We start from the raw sequence: 20,493 nt of genomic DNA, 5'->3' as shown, positions 1-20,493 counted from the left end.
ATGCATGGACACACACACATACACACACGTAAATCTATTAAAGTTAAAACTGCAATCTCTTGCTGAAGTTATGCTTTCTTTCCTCTGACCCAGTTTTTCATTATGTTTTTTCTTGATTAGAATTGCCAGGTATGAAAAAAAGATGAATTTAGAAAGATAAATACAAGCAGATACTGAACAAAGCTCTTTAGCACAAAATGAAGACATGCAGGCCATGTGGTTGCTGTTCAGCAGTGTAAAGTGTAGGTGCCCTGCTATCCCACTGTAACACACATTTATAATGCCATATGATCAGTCTACCCTGTTGAAAACACTGGGTTTAAAATTCTGTGATCAGATGCACATTGGCAAACCACTGGTCTGACAGTAAGCTCTTACTGGAGTTAGGGGGACACCTTAGAGGTACAGATCTTCACCAGCAGAGATCTTAATTGCAGAGTGGGAGATAAGACACTGCTTGGCATAAGATGTGATGGCAGAAAGAATTTGAGCTTTTAGGGGAGTAAAAAGACTACAATCCACAAGACTGAGTCAGAATATCACAAGGTAGTGTAAACCTGGTTTTGATAAGACAAATCCTTTGCTGAAACATCAAAGTCAACGAGTCCCCAAATGATGCAGTTCAGAGAACCAAACACAGGAACCAGAAAATGGCTTTGTTACAGATAATTTCAGTTTTAAATAAATGTAACAATTTATTAGCTTGCTAACATCAGAAAATAAGCAGGCCGTTGGATGCATGGAAATACACGCACAGCATAACTAAATGACTTAATCTGAACTTTCATATCTCAGTTTGAAGAAGCAGCAAATATTTATTTGTAGCCTTCTGTTTTGATACATTAATCTGTTGTTCAGCAGCATTTGTGTGCACAGCTGCACAATAGCTTAGTGGGGATTCAGTGTAAATATAGAAATGTTTCCCCCAGACACAATTTAAAATAATACAAGTAGGTAAGCTGTACTTGTGTATAGATACATAGCTATAGCAATTTAAAATAATACAAGTAGGTAAGCTGTACTTGTATAGATACATAGCTATATAGTAGGTCTATAGATCTAGATACATAGCTGTATAGATTTAGATACATAGATTTATAGATCTATACAGCAGTTATGCTTGTATATACAGATATACATAAATGGGGCAAGGGAGACAGAAAGAGAATGGGCACAAACTGAAACACAGGAGGGTCCCTCTGAACTTCAGATAACACTCTTTTACTCTGAGGGTGACCAAGTGCTGCCACAGGTTGCCCAGGGAGGTTGTGGAATCTCCCTCCTTGGGGTTATTCGGAAACTGGCTGGACACAGTCCTGGGCAACTGGCTCTAGGTGGCCCTGCTTGAGGAGGGGGGTTGGACCAAAGGACCTCTGGAGGTCTCTTCCCACCTCAACCATTGTGGTAGGTTATTTTCAGCATCTGCCATAGTCATATCACCCCCTATTACCATTGTGTAAATGCTTCACAAGTTTTAATCTGGTTGTGCTTTCAGCATCCTGTGAGTTAGAATAAAAGGTTGGGCTAATTCTTTCTTGTAAAATGCATCAGCATCTTATAAGTGGGGAGTGAAGGTTGAAAGAGACTTTTCAAGTGGGCCTGTTTAAGAGATGGCATTTGGGTCTTCGATTTCCATGGCTTCTTTCAAAATCCCAACTTTTGCATAGACTGTGGAGCCTAAGGTTATAGATCGTATGCAGCAGAGAAAGAGAAGTGAATTTTGATCTCCAGGTCCCAAGTGAATACTCTGAGCTTCTTCTAGAACTTTTCTATTGCAAAGTAATGTATAAACTTGTAAAATCTCTTCTTAAGTATGATTTCAAAGTAGCTCACAAATAGTTAGTATAGAAAACAAAAAATGGTAAGAGTAAGGACTCTGCAATGACGTGTTACAGGAACGTGAACTGGCAGACTTATGGTAGCCAGCTTTATATGCCTATATTCCTCTTCCTTGGGTCTTCCCTATTTTTTTTCAGCCAGCTGTGCTGTTTGCTTCCCAGTGTAATGCATTTTCTTCCAGGTGGGAGAATAAAGCACTGGATCTTTCTCTTACAGTTGTTAAATGCAAATACATCGTTATGGTAAGGGTTGATTAAATTCATGTGATAGGATTGATTTTTTTTTTCCCTCTATTTTGATTTTATCAATTTTGTCTAAACTTTTTTTCAGAATTATAACAGAAATTTTTCATGTAAAGTATTTCAGCTAAAAGAAATATGGAACATAATTCAAAAGTTATACTGAAATTTATTTCCAAGAAATGAAACATTACATTGGGCAGATGAGTTGGAAAATAGTCAACTAGGTCAGCGTAGTAGAGTTTCTTTGGCCTGGACTGTAGACAGATGAAAGTATACATTAAAAATAGGAAATTAGCTTGGAAGGCAACAGTGAAGCTTAAAAAAACAAACAAAAATCATCAGCATACCTGATATGTTCTCTTATTCTGCCATGCAAATCTAGTGCCAGAACTTAGAGCTTTCAATTTCAGATTTCCTTTGGTCTGAGTGGGAGATTACCCAAATACAGATAATAGAACTCACGACAGAATAGTGTTTTTGAAGAGAGACAATTCTGTTACATACTCAGAGTTTTCCTGAAGTTTCTAAAACTTGCAGGGAGAGTAACTCCTGAACAGTTTTAATGTCAAGTTCCTATTTTGACAGCAAAAGCAGACAGCATGGACAGCTTTCTAGTTGCCATTATTTTAGTAAAGCCAAATTTGTGACCCATATTAACTGCAAAGATAAGACTATTTTCACATGAAATAATATGTACCTTTGAAGTTAACTAGAAATCTCTCTGCCTTTTAGTACTCATCATCTTGTTTCTTCCATGTGGAGCAGCTGTGACTCAGTTGAAAGCACATTTTTAAGCATTCTATCATGTAATTTCTTTGTACCTCTACATTTTTCTCCTCCCTCAGAGACTATGAAGAGGATATTTCAAGAAAAGGGCATCTTTGCAGGAGAAGAAAGAGCTTTTAAACCACATCTGACCTTCATGAAGTTGTCAAAATCAACACAGCTACGTAAGCAGGTGAGCTCACATTTCACATAGCTCAGCAGCAGTCTAGAAAGTTTAATTTGGAGACGAACAAAGGAGTTGCTTATGCTATAGCATCACACTTTCTACTTTGTAACCAGCTGAAAAGGTAAGACTTTAAAATACTGATTTTTTTTTTTAGAAAAAAATAATTAGTACATCTACCATATAAACAGTAGTCCTGTACTGTACTTTAAGTTGCCATTCTTGATATTCTCAGTACAGTAATATCATGGTCTATTTTCTTTTGTGAAGCTAGGCAAGACCAAAGGATGAAAGTACTTGTTCAAAATTACAGAATAATTATTAGGGTATAGATTATATGCATGCAGTTTGTTTGGATAGTTTTGTTTTGTTACTGTATAGGAGCAAATAAGCAAATAGCAGTGGCATTTATATTTGGATTATGCATAATCGGCAGACTGTCAGTTCCCTCTATTGAATATGCTTTGGTGAATTTCAGAGTAGTGATGAAACACATCTTCTATAATCTCTCTTGCAGGCAGTTAGTTATTTCTTGCCTATTTATTAGCTTTTTTGACAAAATACACAAATACATAAAAGTAGGTTATAGCTGTGGTGATATATAGAAGCAATACTAGTGTATCTCATTTTTTGTTTCATACTAATTTAACAGTAATATTGTATTATTTAACATAAGGTGTATCTCCATATATTATTTTGCTGACATTGTATAGAATGTTTTACATGATCCTTTAACATTAACCAGGAAAATAATTAAAAAATATATATTTTTAAGTAAGAATTAAAGTACATAATATAAATATTTTAAGTTGATTCTTTTCCTTAATAGTAAGCATTAAAGAAAAATACTTTAAAATTTCATTAGAAATAACTCTAAAAAATGCTGAAGGTGCATATTTTAATTAAGTAGTATTGTGAAATCAGTGGGAAGAAGGCAGTGAGATTTGAGATACATCAGGAAACCTGAAGGGCACACATACTTGCTCTGAAACAGAAATAAGGACTTGTCCACAGGTTGTAGGTGGTATATTACAACTATTAAATTTGTAAGCTCACATAAGCTTTTGCTGGTATTTACAGTTGTTTTTTAAAACATTCATTTTAAAAATTCACAGCTTTTCTAGAATATCAGCTGTTCAGTAATTTAACTCTTCAGTTAAAACATCTGAGACAATCAGGGTGGTTTTTTTGCCATTCTGTTTTTTGGTTGTTTTTTGGCTGGTTGTTTTGTTTACATTTATCTACCTTATATGAACTATTAGCCAGGGTGCATACTTTCTGTGTTCTGATACTGCTGCTGACAGAACCAGGTCAGTGTCATTCCAAATGATCTTCCTTAGTCCTCCATAGTGCTCGATAATGCATATGGTATTCTAAAGATACACTGTATAGAAAGATACTATATATTAAAAATCTGTAAATTTTTCTCTGTCAATCCACTGTCAGGCATAAACATCGGTCTTTACTATAATTTTTTGTTTCATTGTGTCCATGCACTTACTGAAAACAATAAATAAAAACATGAAACATAAAAGGAATAACTATTTTGTAGTACATTTTAATATAATGTCTAACTGCATTTTCAGATCATACAACAGTATTAAAAACAAGAAAGGGGGAGTGGATGAAGATTACATGAGAAAGCATATAAAAGCGAAAATAGAACTAAAGTAGTTGAGTATAGTTCACAGCTATAGCTTTATAACTTTATTAATATTTTTTTAAATATAAGTTTCCTTATTTGAAGAAATACTCTGTTAAGCCACTCTCCTCATAATGACATCTAAATTCCACTAAAGTTATCTTTTGGGAAAATATAAATAAACCTGTTTTTCAAACCTTAATATAGCTACAGGCATTTTTGAAATGCATATATTCTGAAAAGATTTTAACTCTCCCAAATTGTTGCTGATATTTACAAAGCAAAGAGTTTGAGAATTCAAAATTAATAAAGATCTCAAGAAATCAGCTTTCCACTTTGAAGGCATAGCATTAAGCTAAAAATGGTAAATGCAATAAACTTGGAAACAGACATTAATAAAGGATAAAAATGTGAGATAAAGTGGGTTAGAAAAGAGCTATCTGGGTTACTGTACCCTCTTCAACTTCTCAGGTTAAAGATCTTACCTACTTAGAAGTAGGAGCAACTTATTCTTCGCACTTAGATGGACAATTCTGAGATCAAATGTGCCACTGAAAACTTCTCCAAAATAAGGAGGTACAATGTGCCTCTAGATGTCCTTGTGGAAGGAGATAAAGGGATGTGATTTACTTGCACATGTTTAGCTATTTCCACAGTTGTTTGAATGATAAGGATCTTGGGTTAGTATCATTATCTTCTACACAAAGAACCCAACCAAACACGATGAAAGAAGCAACTGGAGTTCTGCACTTGAAGACAGCATTTCTATTCCTGCTTCCCTTGCTAGCTCGCTATGTTGCCACAGGTTAGTTGCAACCCCTCTGTTTTTCATTTGTCCAGACTGCTGTTTATTTCAGAGCGCATTGTGAGGCATACTTCATAAATGCTGTGTCACATTTGGAGATCCTTTGATACCCAGTGCTGCCAGAACTGCAAATACTGTGAAATGAATTTCATAAGTAGAAGGTGACTGACAGCTGAATTGCTCTGATGGCATCTGCTTAATTAGTAACGAGTATATCCTTAGCCTAGACAGTGGTTGACAAGAAAAAATGCCCAAAATATAATTTATGAGTATTTAATAAATTATATTCTTCTGTACAGTATATCTTTAGAAAGCTGTATGTATAATTAGTAAAAGAGAATTTATTAGTGAGAAAAATCCATTTGTATTCACAACACTTGCAAGTGTTGTACAAGGCCTGATTCACTGTTACCATTCAACTTCAATGGTAACATTGTCCAGATGCTAAATATTATTTTGCAGAAAGTATTATTATGATTGCACTGGAAATAGCAGTAACTGCATGATTCAGTAATTTATTCTTGTATTTTTTAATGTAAATTATGTTAAACTTTTGCCACTATCCTAATTTCATATAGAGATAACATAAGGTACTTCTTTTGTAATAATAATAATAATTCCTTCATCATAAAGGAGGAAATTCCACACTGAATCAAACCCAAAGCAGTGTCTCCAAATTAAAATCTTTTTGATGTGCACTCACATTCATCTTTTCGCTATCTTCAGTGAGACATACCAGATAAGATGTTTAATACTGATAATTATGAAGGTAATTACTTTTTTTTCATGTAAATTTTCTCTCAATTTATGTGACATTAATATTTGTGGCTTCTTGAAATCAAATGTAGCTGAAGAGAGATGTAGTATATCTGCTGATGTCTTTTATTAGCCATACTGTAAGCAGTTACAGCAAGTTTGGGCAGTCAGACAATAAGCTATTTAATGTCTCTTCTCTTTCTCTTCTGATTCTAAGGAATCTCAGTCACTTATCTCGTTGCAGGAAAGGTTATTACTTCTTTAGTACTTACATATCATGTCTCCTACTTCATTAATTTGTTAATGAATTTTTGTTGCATATGCATACATCAAATACTGTGTTCAGTGACAATGCTCTGCATGACAAGGGAAGTGAAAAGGAATCCTCCCCTTCTGGTATTATTCCTTTAATGTTAAGTTTTACTCAATACTTGAAAAGAGAGTATAAAATGTGAATTTCTGTCTTACATCCCTAGTATAGTTTTCAGTTTCCTAGATTTGTAATTTTGCTTTTATTTATACCCATATGGCATAGATACATAATTGTACCTTATGGGACCTTATGAGAAGAGAGGGATTCTCAGTAAAACCAAAGCACTTCTCCTGTTTATCAGTCCCTGCTGATTCTGACCTCCAGCATTCTCTTTATAGTAACTCCTAGGATCTCTGGTATTTTGGACAGAAATGCTGGTATAAGAAAAGCTGCAGAGCTCATTAAATCCCTCTGTATTTCCATTTATCAGCCTCTATGTCAGTGATTTGTATTGTGACAACTGTCACTTGCTGATATGGGAGTCTGAAGCACACACTTACTTGGCATCTTTGATACTGATCCTAAAATGGCTGAAATGATCACTTTGGCACAATACAAAATAATAAACACTTTGCTTTCACAGTCTTATGAGACCAGCAGAAATATTTTGTGATTTTTCTACTATATTTTTTTAATCTGAAGATCTAGCAACAGGGGCAGAAAATGCACAGTGACCCAACAGCTGGAAGAGGTTCTTAAATTCTCTTCTTTCAGTCTTCCTGCTTTCATATCATACACCATATTGCAGAGGTATGTAACTACAGTACTTGTTTTAAACAAGAGGAAGAAAGGAGATAACTATAGACAGTTTGCTACAAGCTGAATGTAGTGTGAGGTGTTAAGTCACAGCGATCATTCTTTAAATTACCAAACTCTCCTACTGAACATGGTAGATACAATGTAATCTATGCTTTTACACATAGCCCTGTTACAGGACTGAGGCTGCAGAAGGCAGCACCTCTTTATGCATGAACTCTTCTAAGTCCACATGGGGATCATCAAGGTCTAGGCAAAGAAACTTTTCCACAACAGACTTGCATTTTTCCATCTGATCTCCTTTTGAAGGATGATCAATACGTTTGATAGCTTTTCCATTGCGAATCAGTTCTGACACTTCCACTCCTCTTTCAATAATTTTGGCTGGCATTCCTGCTAATGCAGCAATGTTGGCAGCATGACTAACAGTGGAAATGCCCTCTTTGATCTGATAGAAAAATATCAACTCATCTCCATCTTGGTGGGTCTCCATGGTCAGGTACTCCAGAAGAGGTGTGTCGGGCAGGAGTTCTAGCTGCATTAAACTGTGAAAATTAGTGGAGACAAAGACCTGTGGACACTGTGTTCCTTGACTGATCCAGTATCTCAGGACAGCAGCCAGAAGGGACAGGCCGTCGAGTGTGTTGGTCCCTTTACCAAACTCATCAATAAGTACCAAGGACCTCTCAGTAGCATTGTTTACTGCCTTGGCAACCTGGTTAAGATCAATCATGAAAGTGGAGAGCCCTACAGAAACTGATTCCCTACTGTGGATTCTTGTGTAAATCCCATCAATTACTCCAATCACTGCCTCTGTGGCAGGGACATAACTGCCAATTAGAGCCATGAATACTATAAGACCTACTTGCTTTAAGTAGACGCTCTTTCCAGATGAATTGGGCCCTGTGATGATCTTTATTCGCCTGGTAGCCTCGCCACTGTTCACAGGATTGGCCACAAAAGTCTTTGCACATAGTTCCATGAGTGGATGTCTTCCATCCTTGATGTAGAAGCCATGGCGGTGAGTAAAATGTGGCCGGCAGTAGGCATTCTCCCGGGCCATCATTGCCAAAGCTAGTAGCACATCTAGGTGTGCAGTATACTCAATCACACTGCTAAGCACTTCAGACTTCTCCAAGATCTTTGTCTGCAGCTGGTGCATAATAAGTGTTTCCTGGTCTCTGATCTCGCAGTGCAAGTCACCCAGTAGGCTGTCTAGCTCCTTAGTCCTAGCACTTCTGTAGTGCAGTTTGTCCTCTGACAAGAACATGAAGTCCAGGCCTTCGATTTCAAAGTCACTCTTATCCACCATAGTTGGTAGCCGTGGAATGGAGAGAAGGAACCCAATCAAAGGAATGTAGATCACACAACAGGAGGGAATATGATTGTCCAAGGTCTCCAGTTCTTTTCGTGCCACTTCTGTAAGGAAGTCTGACAGTCCCATCAGCTTCCGTTTCTTCTCATCGATGGTGGGGTCCACATTGGGTCTAACAGTGAAGCGGTTCTCTGAGATGCTGCCTTCAAAGTCGACCACTTTGCTGATTAGACTAGCAATGTAGTGCAGATCATCAGTGAAGACCCGTGAAATAGTCTGAAAGAGTTCAATACTGTTGGGCAGGGAACGACACGTGTTCCTAAGGCACACTGCACTGTACACTGTCTTATAGAGTGCTTGCCAGTCACTAACTTTTGTGTGGGAAAGAGTCATTCTTTTTAGAATAAGAGGCACATTTTTAATATTCTTGAGGCAACCTTGAAGGGTGAGGACTGTTTCGTGGTTCTGAGCCAGCAGGAAGAAGTGGATAACATCTAGCCGTTTGTTCAGCTCTGTCAAGTTCCGAGTAGGTCGTGTGAGCCACAGCCTCAGCAGTTTTTCTCCCCATTTGCACCTGCACCGGTTTAAAATTCCATATAAACTGAATCCTTCTTTTAATCCACTGGACAGCTTGTACACAGAAGGATGGATATCACTTTTAAATATCTGCAGGACACAGTAAGTGTCTTGGTCCATATTCACAATATCTGACAACACAAACTTTTTGAAGGCCAAAATAGGAACTGCAATCGTGCTTTCTTCGAGCTCAACTCCAACCCTTCTCCTGTCTAGGAACTTAAGGAGTCCCCCTAGGGCTCGTATCATGAGTGTGCTCTCAAAAGGGATGACTGAGGACAAGTAGAGAATTTTCTCTGTTGCAGTCATATGAGATGGGATAAATGGAAATTGCCTGGATAGGATCCGTTGCTTGCTGACTTCTAGGCCAAAATCCATGTTAGGAAACAGGACAATTTCTGGTTTTCTTATATCTTTATCACCAGCAGTAGCTGTTAGGTTGATCAGAAATTTGGCAATATTCTGGTCCTGTTTTGCACTGGTCACTATGCATTGAGGATTAACTTCCCCAATCACTTTATGCAGTAGCTTGAGGTCTTCATTATCAGGTATATCAGGCATAAAGTAGACTGAGCAATCTTCTGTATCATAATAAGTAATTGCAAGCTGCCCTGCATACCACAAAACAGACATGTGTGTCTCAGAGCACTCTTCTTCCTCTTGTTCGGGCCCAAGTGGTGGTGGCAGAGAACAACTCGTGGCTGGTATGGCACTCATTCTGTTGGAGAAAGATATTTTTATTCACAACTCATCCAAAAAGTCCTGAGAAGTAACTGGAATTGACAACAGCAGGTTAACACTCATTCTTCCAGCCCCGGAGAAACTAAGAAGCTACCAGGAATTAAAGACAGATGTTGCCTGTTCAAGTGAAAAGATGCAGCCAATAACTACAGCCGCCATCTTGCTTCCAAGCAAGGTGTAACTGAGCTAACTTCCAGCAACGCTGCAATAGTTTTACAGTTTTAATTTGTATCCTTTATTTTAGTAAGTATATGTGTAAGCCCAAATACCCATAAATACAGAAATGTACGTGCACATGTATATACACGTACAAAATCATCCTCCCTCAGAAGTACGGGACACCCACGTGCACTGACCACAGATCCTCACAACAATGCAGCCACATAAACCGGTCACCGTTTCAGGGTCCTATGCCGGTACTTACACAGCACCATCACACAGTACCGGTTTCTATACAAGTACAGAACATACTGCTGCAGGGGTCAGCCATACCAGTTTACCCTACAGAGTCCACAGTCGCTGTCAGCAACCCACTTCCAACCCTCTCCCGCTTCTTCCTCCCTCTACTCACCCTCCTCACCACAGACGGGCAGCTCGTCTCGGCTGCTCCGGCTCCTTGCAGCCCAAAAGTTTTATCTTGACCCCCTTCCCCTCCTTCTCCGGGCAGGTGCGTGGCGCTCCCTGCGCTCAGCCCCCTCCGCCGCCGGCTCCTGTCAGGAAGGCGCCGCGCGGTGGCGCTGAAGCCCGCCTCCGCGGCCAGACCGCGCCCGCCAGCCCGCCCCGCCCCGCCCCGCCCCTGCCCCGAACCGCCGGTCGCCCCCGCTGCCGGGGCCCACAGCAGCCCTCTCCCGGCAGCGGGTCCCTGCGGTCATGCGGGGAATGGACCCTCAGCCTCCCTTGCGGGGTCCCGGCTGAATGGGAGCACCCCTCGCCTCGGGGCTCGAGATCCTCCCGCCAGCCCCTGCCTCTTCCCTGGGAGTGGCTCTCGCTACCTCCCTCCCCGGCTTCCTCGGAGCCCCGGGCTGAGGTGGAGGGAGAGGAGGTGGCTGGAAGAAGCCCCCTGAGCAGCCCAGCCTGCCAGCCGGCAAGGGTTGCCAAGTATCTGCGTCTCCATGACCTGCCTCTGCACGTTCTGCCAGTGTTCCAGTGGGACCCACGGCCATCCCTACCCACTGGCCGGCTCCCCGCTGCCCACATCTTTCACCCGTTGAGGCTTCTGCAGTTCACTTAATGAGCTACTTCAAGCAGCTGTAAATGAATCTGGATATGCAGCCCTCACCTTTAGAGGGCTGGACATGTGGTGCTGGGAGGTGGGCATTTTGGCTTTAGGTCTGGTACATGGAAACTGAAGCTGCTTGCCAGGGGCGTTGGGCACCTCACTTTGCAGCCGTGTTAAGGCCTGCCACCACTTGAGCTTTCATGCCCCTGGTCCCACAAAGGGGCAAACGCTGCCCGGCTGCCTGCTGACAGCCACGGGGACTCCATGCAGCTGGAGGGTTTAACTGCAGGCTGGGGATGGCAGGTCACACCTTCCCTGCCTGCTTACAGAGGAGGCACAGACATGACAGGGCTGCTGGATGCTGTCTCTTTGGTGTCCTGCTGGTCTTGCAAGAGCTCCACGTGCAACGCCTCTCCCAGCTCACGTTACACAAGCATGTTCCTTTACAGGCATCCTTTACAGTACTTTCTCAAGAAGCAGGTGTCTTCCTCCTCCCCTTCCAGCACCAAATGCTTCAAAATGGCCTCTCAAGTACTCTGATTCTCACCCTCCTGCAATTATAGCATATCTCTATAATCAGCATCAATAACTTTCCCATGTGGGAGCAACTCCTCTCTTTCATCTCCACTGCTCCAGAGCCTTTCAATTAAGAAATGAACCATGACCTTCCCATGCACCTGGGTTGTTTCATCCTTTCACATGTCATTGCAACCATTGCAAACTGCTCCAGAAATTACTCCAAGTTACTAAAAATATCATACAGTTTTTCCATGGCTGCTTTTCCAAATATCTTTCAGTAGTGCATCACAAGCATCACTCAATTCCTGAGCATTCAACATTTGATTCACACCTTACCAATCTGTTTTTGACAAGCAACATCCCAACCTCTTGTAAATGGTATTTTTTTATTGGAGCGTGAAGTAGTGATTTTGATCTTTTCTTCATTTTGTTCCACAAGTACTCAAGGCTTCACATTATTGACAAGTGTTCTCCTGGCTGAAAAGGTCTTTTTTTATTACTGATTGATGTCTAAATGTATTTCAAAGAACTGTCAGCCAAAAACCAAAGAGTGATGATTTAATTTCAAAATAACCTTAGTATGTAAGACTAATCTAGCCATAGAAGATCAAATTTTGAATAATGACAGTGAGGCTGGAATAAATGTAGACTTCCAAGGAGATTGTGTACGCAAAATGAAAAACATCCACCACTAGATGTCATTATTTCAGAGATTAAGGAAATGGAAAGACATTTCTGACCTTCTCGAAATTAGAGTTTAGGGGACCAAAAGTCTAATTTACTAGAGACGACCAAAAGTCTCTAAATTAGAGAGAGCCCATCTTGCATATGAGTAATTGTGAATGAAGCACCACAAGAAATGCGTGAGCGTGATGCTCACATGAACATATATAGTGTCAGGGTGCAAGGAAGGAGACAGCATCTGTCTCCTTTAGGGTGTCTGGTGAAGGACCTTTTCAGTGCAGAAGGGGATAGTAATGAAAGGAGGAGGCTCTAAACAACACATACAGAGTCACAAACTTGACCAATGTATGATAAGGGAGGCAGTAACAAGAGCCAAAGCTGGTCAGCCACATGGACTGATAAGGGCATGTGGAGTGTGGGGATGTTTATTTCAATAGGAATGTCTGGTTGAGGACTTTGTCAAATGGAAGAGTAAGGGAAAGGGGGAAGCCGTAAACAAAATACACAGAGACATAAACCTGTCAAACATAGTACCCAAAATCAAGTAACAAACCTTGTCAGTCACACTAATTGATGGCCTGTCAAGAAACTGCAGGCAAACTGGAACTTTGCAGCTCTTGGGGATGTAAAGCTGAGGGTCCAGGGTATTGGTGGGACTGTGCAAACGGATGGGGGATGTGCAGGGGAAGGGGATGAGGAGGAACAAAGGAGGACTGGACAGAATGGGGTGTAAAAGGGGTCAGTCCCGTGTAAAACGGGGCTGGTAGGTGCGCTTGTCTGACCACGCCAGTGTGCTGGGTGCTGGCTGCTGCGGGCAGATGTCTATATCTTCCCCAAATGGTGTGTGTGTGAGAGGTGTGGGTGTTCACTACCAAACCTTGAGCTGGACCAGCCGGCAAATAGGGGACCCGTGTGGTGGGTAAGGAGACCTGGGATCTGGGCAGGGGTGCCAGGCAGACAGAGGGGCTGTGACAGTGCTTGGGGGATGCACAAACGTGCATGTGCTTGTGAACCTGGAGAGAGTCATATGTGTGCCTGCACCAGTGACCTTCTGTCTCTGCTGGGGGCTGTCCACACTTCTGTCTCGTGAGCCATGTATGTGGGTGCTCTTGAAGGCAGCACCTTGTCTGTGGCAGCCTGTGTAGCCAGCTGTGTCCATGTCCCCTGAGCATGATATACATGTCTCTGGGACGTGAAAACAGCAGGTACATCCATAAGAGACCCTGGTTCCCTGGGGCATGGGGCTGGGCTCCAGCAGCCAGGCAGGAGGGAGCCCTGGGCTGGAGCTGCTGGAGGCAGCTCGTAACATCCCTTAGCATATAGCAACAATTTTTAAAAAGCAAACAGCATTATTGTGAGGTAGATTGAAGGAGAAAATACTGAATTTCTACAGAGATCATCTATTTTTATTGAAAATATGATGGAACAAGGAGCCCTAAACTCTTAAAATAACTACTGAAATGAGGTTTTCTGAAAACAGCCTAATAGAATATTTATTATGTTCCACTTCATATATGCAAAACTACATAATGATACTGATACTATAAATCACTGTAAGTTTTTAGATTTACTGAGATAAAAAGTCTAGTGCTAGTTAAATACAACCACATTTTCCTGTTTGGTGATTTTAAAGACCCAGAAAACTGCCCTGGACAAACATTTGAGATTGTTCCTTGTAGTAGCATGCTCAGTGATGACAGCAAGAATAATTTCCAGTTGCATGTTCCATGAAGACTGTTGCAAACCATTGGAAGTTAAAGCAGTTGTAGCATTGTGTATGTCAAACTGTTTCCTACAGGACTGAAGAGGGAGGGGTAGAAAGGAGAAGTAATGACACTTTTATTTCCTTGTTTAAGCTCTGCAGCAGACAGTGCTTAACTAAAACAGAAGATTTGGCACATTATTGTTTCAGTATTCTTTTTGCATCTTGAAGTAGTTTTCCATCCTAACTATACCTCTGGTTAAAATGAAAACTATAGGAATTAAATATGAAAATTCAGTCTTCTAGTAGAATGGCTAATTGAATATTATGTTGCTGTTTAAAGGTGAAAAAAATTGACTCAAGCTTGTATGAAGATTTTAAAAGCCATTATTTTGGAGTTGAAATCCTGCACCGCCTAGATCTTTGCTCCATGTTGAAAAAAAAGCAACCAAATGGTTACTACTACTGTGAGTCCTCTATTCTTTTTGGTAAGTACATAATTTTCCTCTTATATCAATTGTGTCTATAAGTTATATGCCTGAAAAGCCGTTTTTTTTCTGGAGCGTATATTAGGCAGTTCTTCTAATAATATCCATGGAGTCTGACAGAAGTCTGTCCTTCAACCCTGGCTCTCCAGGAACACTGTGCAGTGCTTCTTGCTGACAGCTAAAGTTTGTGTTCAACTGTCCATCCCCAGAATCCAGTTCCATTTCTCATCCTGAAATGAGTGTTTAAGATAAGTGAGATGTATCACTCTCCAGAGCTGCTCATCTCTCTGTTGACTATAAAGACAGCCTGTGTGACTAAGTTAGATTAGATGTGGTAATAATAGATGATTAAAGCTCAGTGAAACGTCTGTGGTTTGGCAGAGATGTGACCTTACTTGGACTATATTAATATACAGAGAGCATTTAAGTGGTACAACAGATTTCATAATAACTGTTCAGAATACCATCAAGACTTCAAACATTGTACAGACACCTTGCCTAGATCATTACAATGCTAGAAATCACAGCTGTGTCCTCCTGCTTTATCTGAACAGAAGCTTCACATCCCTATGATTAGTATTCTAGGCTTGTTTTCTCATTTCTGCCACACGTCCTGTATAGCTGGAACTTCAGATGGTATACATGGAAGGTCTATGGACTGAGAGACTATGGGATAATGGCTTGTACAATAAAACTCTCTGAGATGGTTAGTTCCCAGTAGCTGATAATGGATCTTGGGGCTGCTATTAGTTATATGAAGAACATGAGTTAAAACACTCTAAGTGGAATAACTGGAGAACATTGAGGATTTTTTCTTAAATGCATTCATCCCTTTAAATCTAGGAATGTATTGTGTGATATGTTGGGAATATCTTTAAAAATACCATTCGTGCACCTGCAGATCTCTAAGAAATCAGATGACATGGGAAGATGGTCAAGTAGTAATACAGCAAAATGCAAAATTTTTTATATTAATTGCTTTTTTCATCTCTCCTAATTAGGCTGATTTTTTATATATGTCATGTTAGAGGTGAGTCTCAAAAGGCAGGTTTATAGTAGGGAACAGGTCATGGTCTTTGGAGGTCAGGTTATATTTTTTCTTCTTTGTACTGGTACAGCTTGGGTTTTATGTTTTTGGGATTATTTTTTCTTTGTTGCAGTCATGTCAAAGGTTGAATGTAGTGATGTTAGAAGGCATAGGATACTGAAATTCATACTGAAAGTTCAGTGAAGACTTAACTTTGTCTTTTTTCTTTAGAAGTAGAAATTTAGAAATAGAGCAAATATCTATTTGGCATGTTGTCAATGAGCAATAGCTCCATCTCAGCAAGAATATGGACAGTCTTAATAAATCTTAATAAAGCAAAGTCTTAACTTTGACCTACTTAAGGAAAAGAGAGTATCTGTTCTTGTATGGATCCTCGAATAACAGGAAAGAAATGTGAAAAATCTTTTACAAGGAGCCTCAGCAATATAATGTTTACTTGAAGACTATGATAAATTTGTTCTCATATACCTCGCAACATTTTCAAGATTTCTGGTAATACACAGAAATATAAAAAAAAAAAATTGACCAGAAATCATTCCAGCAAACAAATTATTCAGTGGATCTAACGTTTCCCACTCCAAAACATGCTAGCCTTAGTAATGAAAATGTTCGTGACCAAGGAATGATCATATCCTCAGAAAGAAAGAACAAAACACGCAACATCAAGGAAATCTTCCAAGACCGTTGCCATCCCAACTAGCTGAATAGAAACATCTTCACTGGAATCTTTTCTTGTGTGGACAGTTTTAAAGGAAAGCCCTGTCTTCATCCTTAAGTAATAAGGAATCTCAAAAAGATGAAAACTTCTGTTTGTTATGAAGATACATTGTTAAGGACTAAGAAATCTCAAGAATTTGAAGACTTTGTGAAGGTACCGTGTCCATCCCCAGATTCTGCAAAAACTTTAAAGTTACGATGAGCACAAAAGGAAAACTTCTGATCCAGGCACCTCTTCCAGTTGACCTAATTTTGATGGAAAGATCCATCTTTCAAAGGCTTATCATTGACAGAAATACATGTGAATAATGCATTATACTTCATTTTTCCTAAGCACATATTGGTTTTTTTATAATCATAAAAACTATACCTGGTTAATAGGCAGGTTATACCTGATGCCTCATCTGCTGGTTTTCAGCCACTTTTCAAGCTGGATTGTTTCATTCTTAATGCTATAAAACTAACACTGTGTTGGAGACAAAGGGTGTTCATGAACAGTTAGTACTACTTCTAAATTTCTGTTGTTTGGCCTAGCTTTACATAAACAGCACTATTAAAAGTTAGTGCTGGTTCCAGGACTCTGGGTATGGCTTTGGTGCCAACCTGGTTTCTGCCTTGTGGTAACTTGTTTCCCTGTGCTGCAGCATTGCTGGTGGAAGTGCTCACTGGTCTTGAGGACTGTTTTGAGGACTTATGATTAAATACTGTCGTGGTTTAAGCCCAGCCGGTAACAAAGCACCAATGCAGCGGCTCCCTCACTCCCACCCTGGCCTTGGTGGGATGAGAAGAAAATATAAAGACAGGCTCGTGGGTCAAGATAAGGACTAGGAGGGATCACTCACCACTTATGGTCACGGGCAAAAGACAGGTTCAACTCGGGGAAGAAACAGAATCAATTTAATTTACTAGCAATCAAATCAAAACAAGGATAATGAGAAGTAAACCCCAAATCTTAAAACGCCTTCCCCCCACCCCTCCCTCCTTTCCAGCTCAACTCCACTCCCGGTTCTCTCCACCTCCTCCCCATGGCGGCACAGGGGAACAGGGGATGGGGGTTGAGGTCAGGTCACCACACATTGTCTCTGCCGCTCCTTCCTCCTCAGGGGGAGGACAACTCACTCGTCCCCTGCTCCACCATGGGGTACCTCCCACGGGAGACAGTCCTTCATGAACTTCTCCAACATGAGTCCTTTCCACGGGCTGCGGTTCCTCACAAACTTCCCTGGCGTGGGTCCTTTCTGCGGGCTTCAGTTCTTCCCAAACTTCCCTGCTGTGGGTCCTTTCCGCGGGCTGATCTTCAGTCACACACTGCTCCAGCGTGGGCTTTCCCATGGAGTCACGGCCATCTTGGGGGGCCTCCGCTCCACCGTTCACCTCCACGGGCTGGGGGGGGACAGCCTGCCGTCTGACCACGGGCTGCAGGGACATCCACCTCCTCAGGCGCCCCTCCTCCCCCACCGACCTCGGTATCTGCAGAGGGGTTCCTCTCACATTCCAATCCCCTACTCACTGCAGGTTTCCCCTCTTAAATCTGCTCTCCCACAGGTGTTGCCACCATCACTGATGGGCTCAGCCTGGGCCAGAGGCGGGTCCGACTTGGAGCTGGGGGAGCTTCTAGAAGCTTCTCACAGGGGCTGTCCCTGCGGCCCCTTCCCTGCTACCAAAAAAACCCACGCCACACAAACACATAACAAATACTTATGCAATACTTTAAACATGTCAGGCACTTCACAAATGCCATTTGCTGTTAATGTTTTTGTTTGCTCTTAGGGCCACCTTTATTTAGCTTAGGTAGGCTGTTACAAAACAAATCAAAGGCAGTACAGAGGAAAGGAAGTGTAGGATGTCTGTTTAAATTAGTGACAGCACTATTGCAAAATCCAGAGCAGTCAAAATCAAAGTGAGATATATTTATACATATCTATCTGTCTATCTATTTATCTATCTAAATATATTATACTTACTACCTTGTGTTATGCATGTCTCATAGTTATGTTTATATCTGTGTATATAATTATATATCTAATGTCTTCTGTACATGTATGTACATTCAAATATTATTTATGTGCATCCAAATGCTTAAAGAGAAATTACAAGATTATTTAACATGCTATGAAATTTTTCATTTAGGTAAAATTGAGGCTCCGCTTTTCACAAATACACTTCAGAATATTTTGGAATATGTATCTGATTAAGGAATTTGGTAAATAACTCATTACAAATGAAAGCTGTTTAGTAGTATATTTGGTAGATATTGACAATGTTTTTTCAAAATATTTGTTTAAATCTCTCTTCTTGAACTTGCTGTGTTACTGACATTTCAGAATGCTAAAATGAGACAGTTATTCTTTCAGCTGTCTTTTGAATATGAGTCCCATTAAATGGTTTATAACAGCAGTCAATCAACTGGTATTCAAAGCAAGAATCAGATGCCTGTTTGGCTTCAACTCAATCCTGGTGTGACAATGCGTAAAGAATTTATGGGAAGTGTCATTTTCACAGTCCGAACAGAATTCTCTTCTGAATTATTTTTACATGAGTGCTACATCTGGCTTTCTCTAGCCATAGTATTTGAATGGATGTTCTTCACTGATACGACATTAAGAAAGTGTAGTATTATTATGCCCACTTTTCTCAGTCCTATGTGGACATAGATGCATCTTGGCCAAATACATGAATTTAATTTTCTGGGTTTGTACATGATAATATATATTTATCTAAAGCCAATAGGAGAAGGAAAACAGCTATATTGGAACAGAGTTTAAATAACTTATTTTTTAGTTTCAGAGAAGAAGAAACTATGTTTTAATGAATTTTGAAAAACTCATTTTAAAATGTTTTAAAATGTGATTTCAATAGGGTTTTTAGTAACTATAGGTAGCTAGGACATTACAATAAACACAGGAGGGAGTTAATGCAGTTCTATTAATCCATCAGAAACAGTGAAATTTGAAAATTACTTGATACAGACAAAACACTGTATCCAGGTGTAGTTCTTTCTATGTGTATGTGTATTCAAGTAGTTATCTTCTTTCCTTGAAGTGCACAGAAAATACAAAAACAGTATTTACTTTTTGTTACCTAGAGTTTGGGCCAGACTGGAGTGTTATGCATCTAATAAGATGAAAAGATCTAAAAAAGGATCAGAACTAATGTTAGAAACAGAAATCCAAACACAACAAAGAATTGCATATTACCATGGCTAATAAGTGCCACAACACACAGCAACTTAGTAGCTGCACATTTTAAAACCATGTTTAAAAATATGAGAAGCATAAAAGATCAATATGAATAAAGGCAGAGGCAAAACACCTGCTGAGCTGCAGCAATATGCACAGCAGGTAAACAGGCTTTGACAGTATGTTACAGAGCAGCATCCACTATCTTCAGCAGATCCTACAGACATCTGCACCAGAAGATTTCTCTGCATCTGCATGCTAGCCCCACAGGGTATGTATTCAGGAGTTAATATTTGATGTGACAGTGACAATAATGTTGAAGCTTCATTCTCAAAGTAGAGTCCAGTTTATTCTTTAAAGCAAACAAAACAGCAAACCAACAAATTGTCCTTCTTCAGACCACCCACCTCATGGCAGCTGTTGTATGTCACCTCAAATCCCAAAGAAGACCAGAGAATGCTGGAATGAGTTGAGCTTCTCAATATACACACCTTCACCTAAATGATTGGTCAGTTCTTTATATCACGGTGCAGATATTCAATAGACCCTCTGAACATCAAAGGGAGCATTATGTAAATCTTCTTATGTTAAATATGCCTTTAGCATTAAGTATCTCTCCTAAATGTTTTTAGGATCCATTCATGAAGATTTTTGTAGACTTGTTTCAAGGAGAATTTGTTTATAGTAATATAATTTAAAATTATATTATATATACATTAAAGAAAGTTATCACATGCCAAGCTGTATTCAGCCGGTAAACTGAATAAAAAAAATATAAGATTCTCCTGAGTGTCTAGTAAGAAGTTTATATATCAGACTTCCCTGTGCTATCTCTGAGGTAGAAAAACTTCAAAAAGTCTGTTCCTTGGTGGAAACCACCCAGCAGGTTGCTCTTACTTTTTGCACAGCCAGAACTCATATATCTGGAATACATGCCAAGTTGGAGGTTAAAGTGCCGTTACAGTTCCCCTGCAATCTAGCAGTAGCAATATGGAAATTGAAA

The 20,493-nt window shown here is 40.1% G+C and overlaps 2 protein-coding genes across 13 annotated transcripts in view; one reads left to right on the top strand and one right to left on the bottom strand.

Moving 5' to 3' along the window:
- The window catches only part of AKAP7 (A-kinase anchoring protein 7), an 88,874-nt gene that overhangs the window by 21,804 nt on the left and 46,577 nt on the right, over nt 1-20,493 (top strand). For 8 of the 12 annotated variants that reach the window (XR_003924595.2, XM_030022439.2, XM_030022437.2 and 5 more), the window contains exons 6-7: nt 2,927-3,039; nt 14,402-14,546. Coding sequence is in view for 11 of the 12 variants with exons in the window: in XM_030022439.2 (XP_029878299.1) it covers nt 2,927-3,039; nt 14,402-14,546 (258 nt within the window). In the remaining variant the exon portion in view is untranslated. The other 4 variants (XM_030022441.2, XM_041125161.1, XM_030022440.2 and 1 more) reach the window with 4 other exon arrangements.
- MSH5 (mutS homolog 5) lies at nt 6,745-9,910 on the bottom strand. The gene has a single exon (XM_030022435.2). It carries the CDS (start codon nt 9,908-9,910, stop codon nt 7,475-7,477), a length of 2,436 nt encoding a protein of 811 aa, XP_029878295.1. The 3' UTR covers nt 6,745-7,474.

Source organism: Aquila chrysaetos, chromosome 8 (genome assembly GCF_900496995.4).
Source record: "Aquila chrysaetos chrysaetos chromosome 8, bAquChr1.4, whole genome shotgun sequence".
Classification (NCBI taxonomy): domain Eukaryota; kingdom Metazoa; phylum Chordata; class Aves; order Accipitriformes; family Accipitridae; genus Aquila; species Aquila chrysaetos.
This window is presented reverse-complemented; position numbering and strand designations above follow the sequence as displayed.

Excerpts from the sequence above, each read along its gene's own strand:
- MSH5 (XM_030022435.2), bottom strand. The coding sequence starts at position 9,910 with ATGAGTGCCATACCAGCCACGAGTTGTTCTCTGCCACCACCACTTGGG.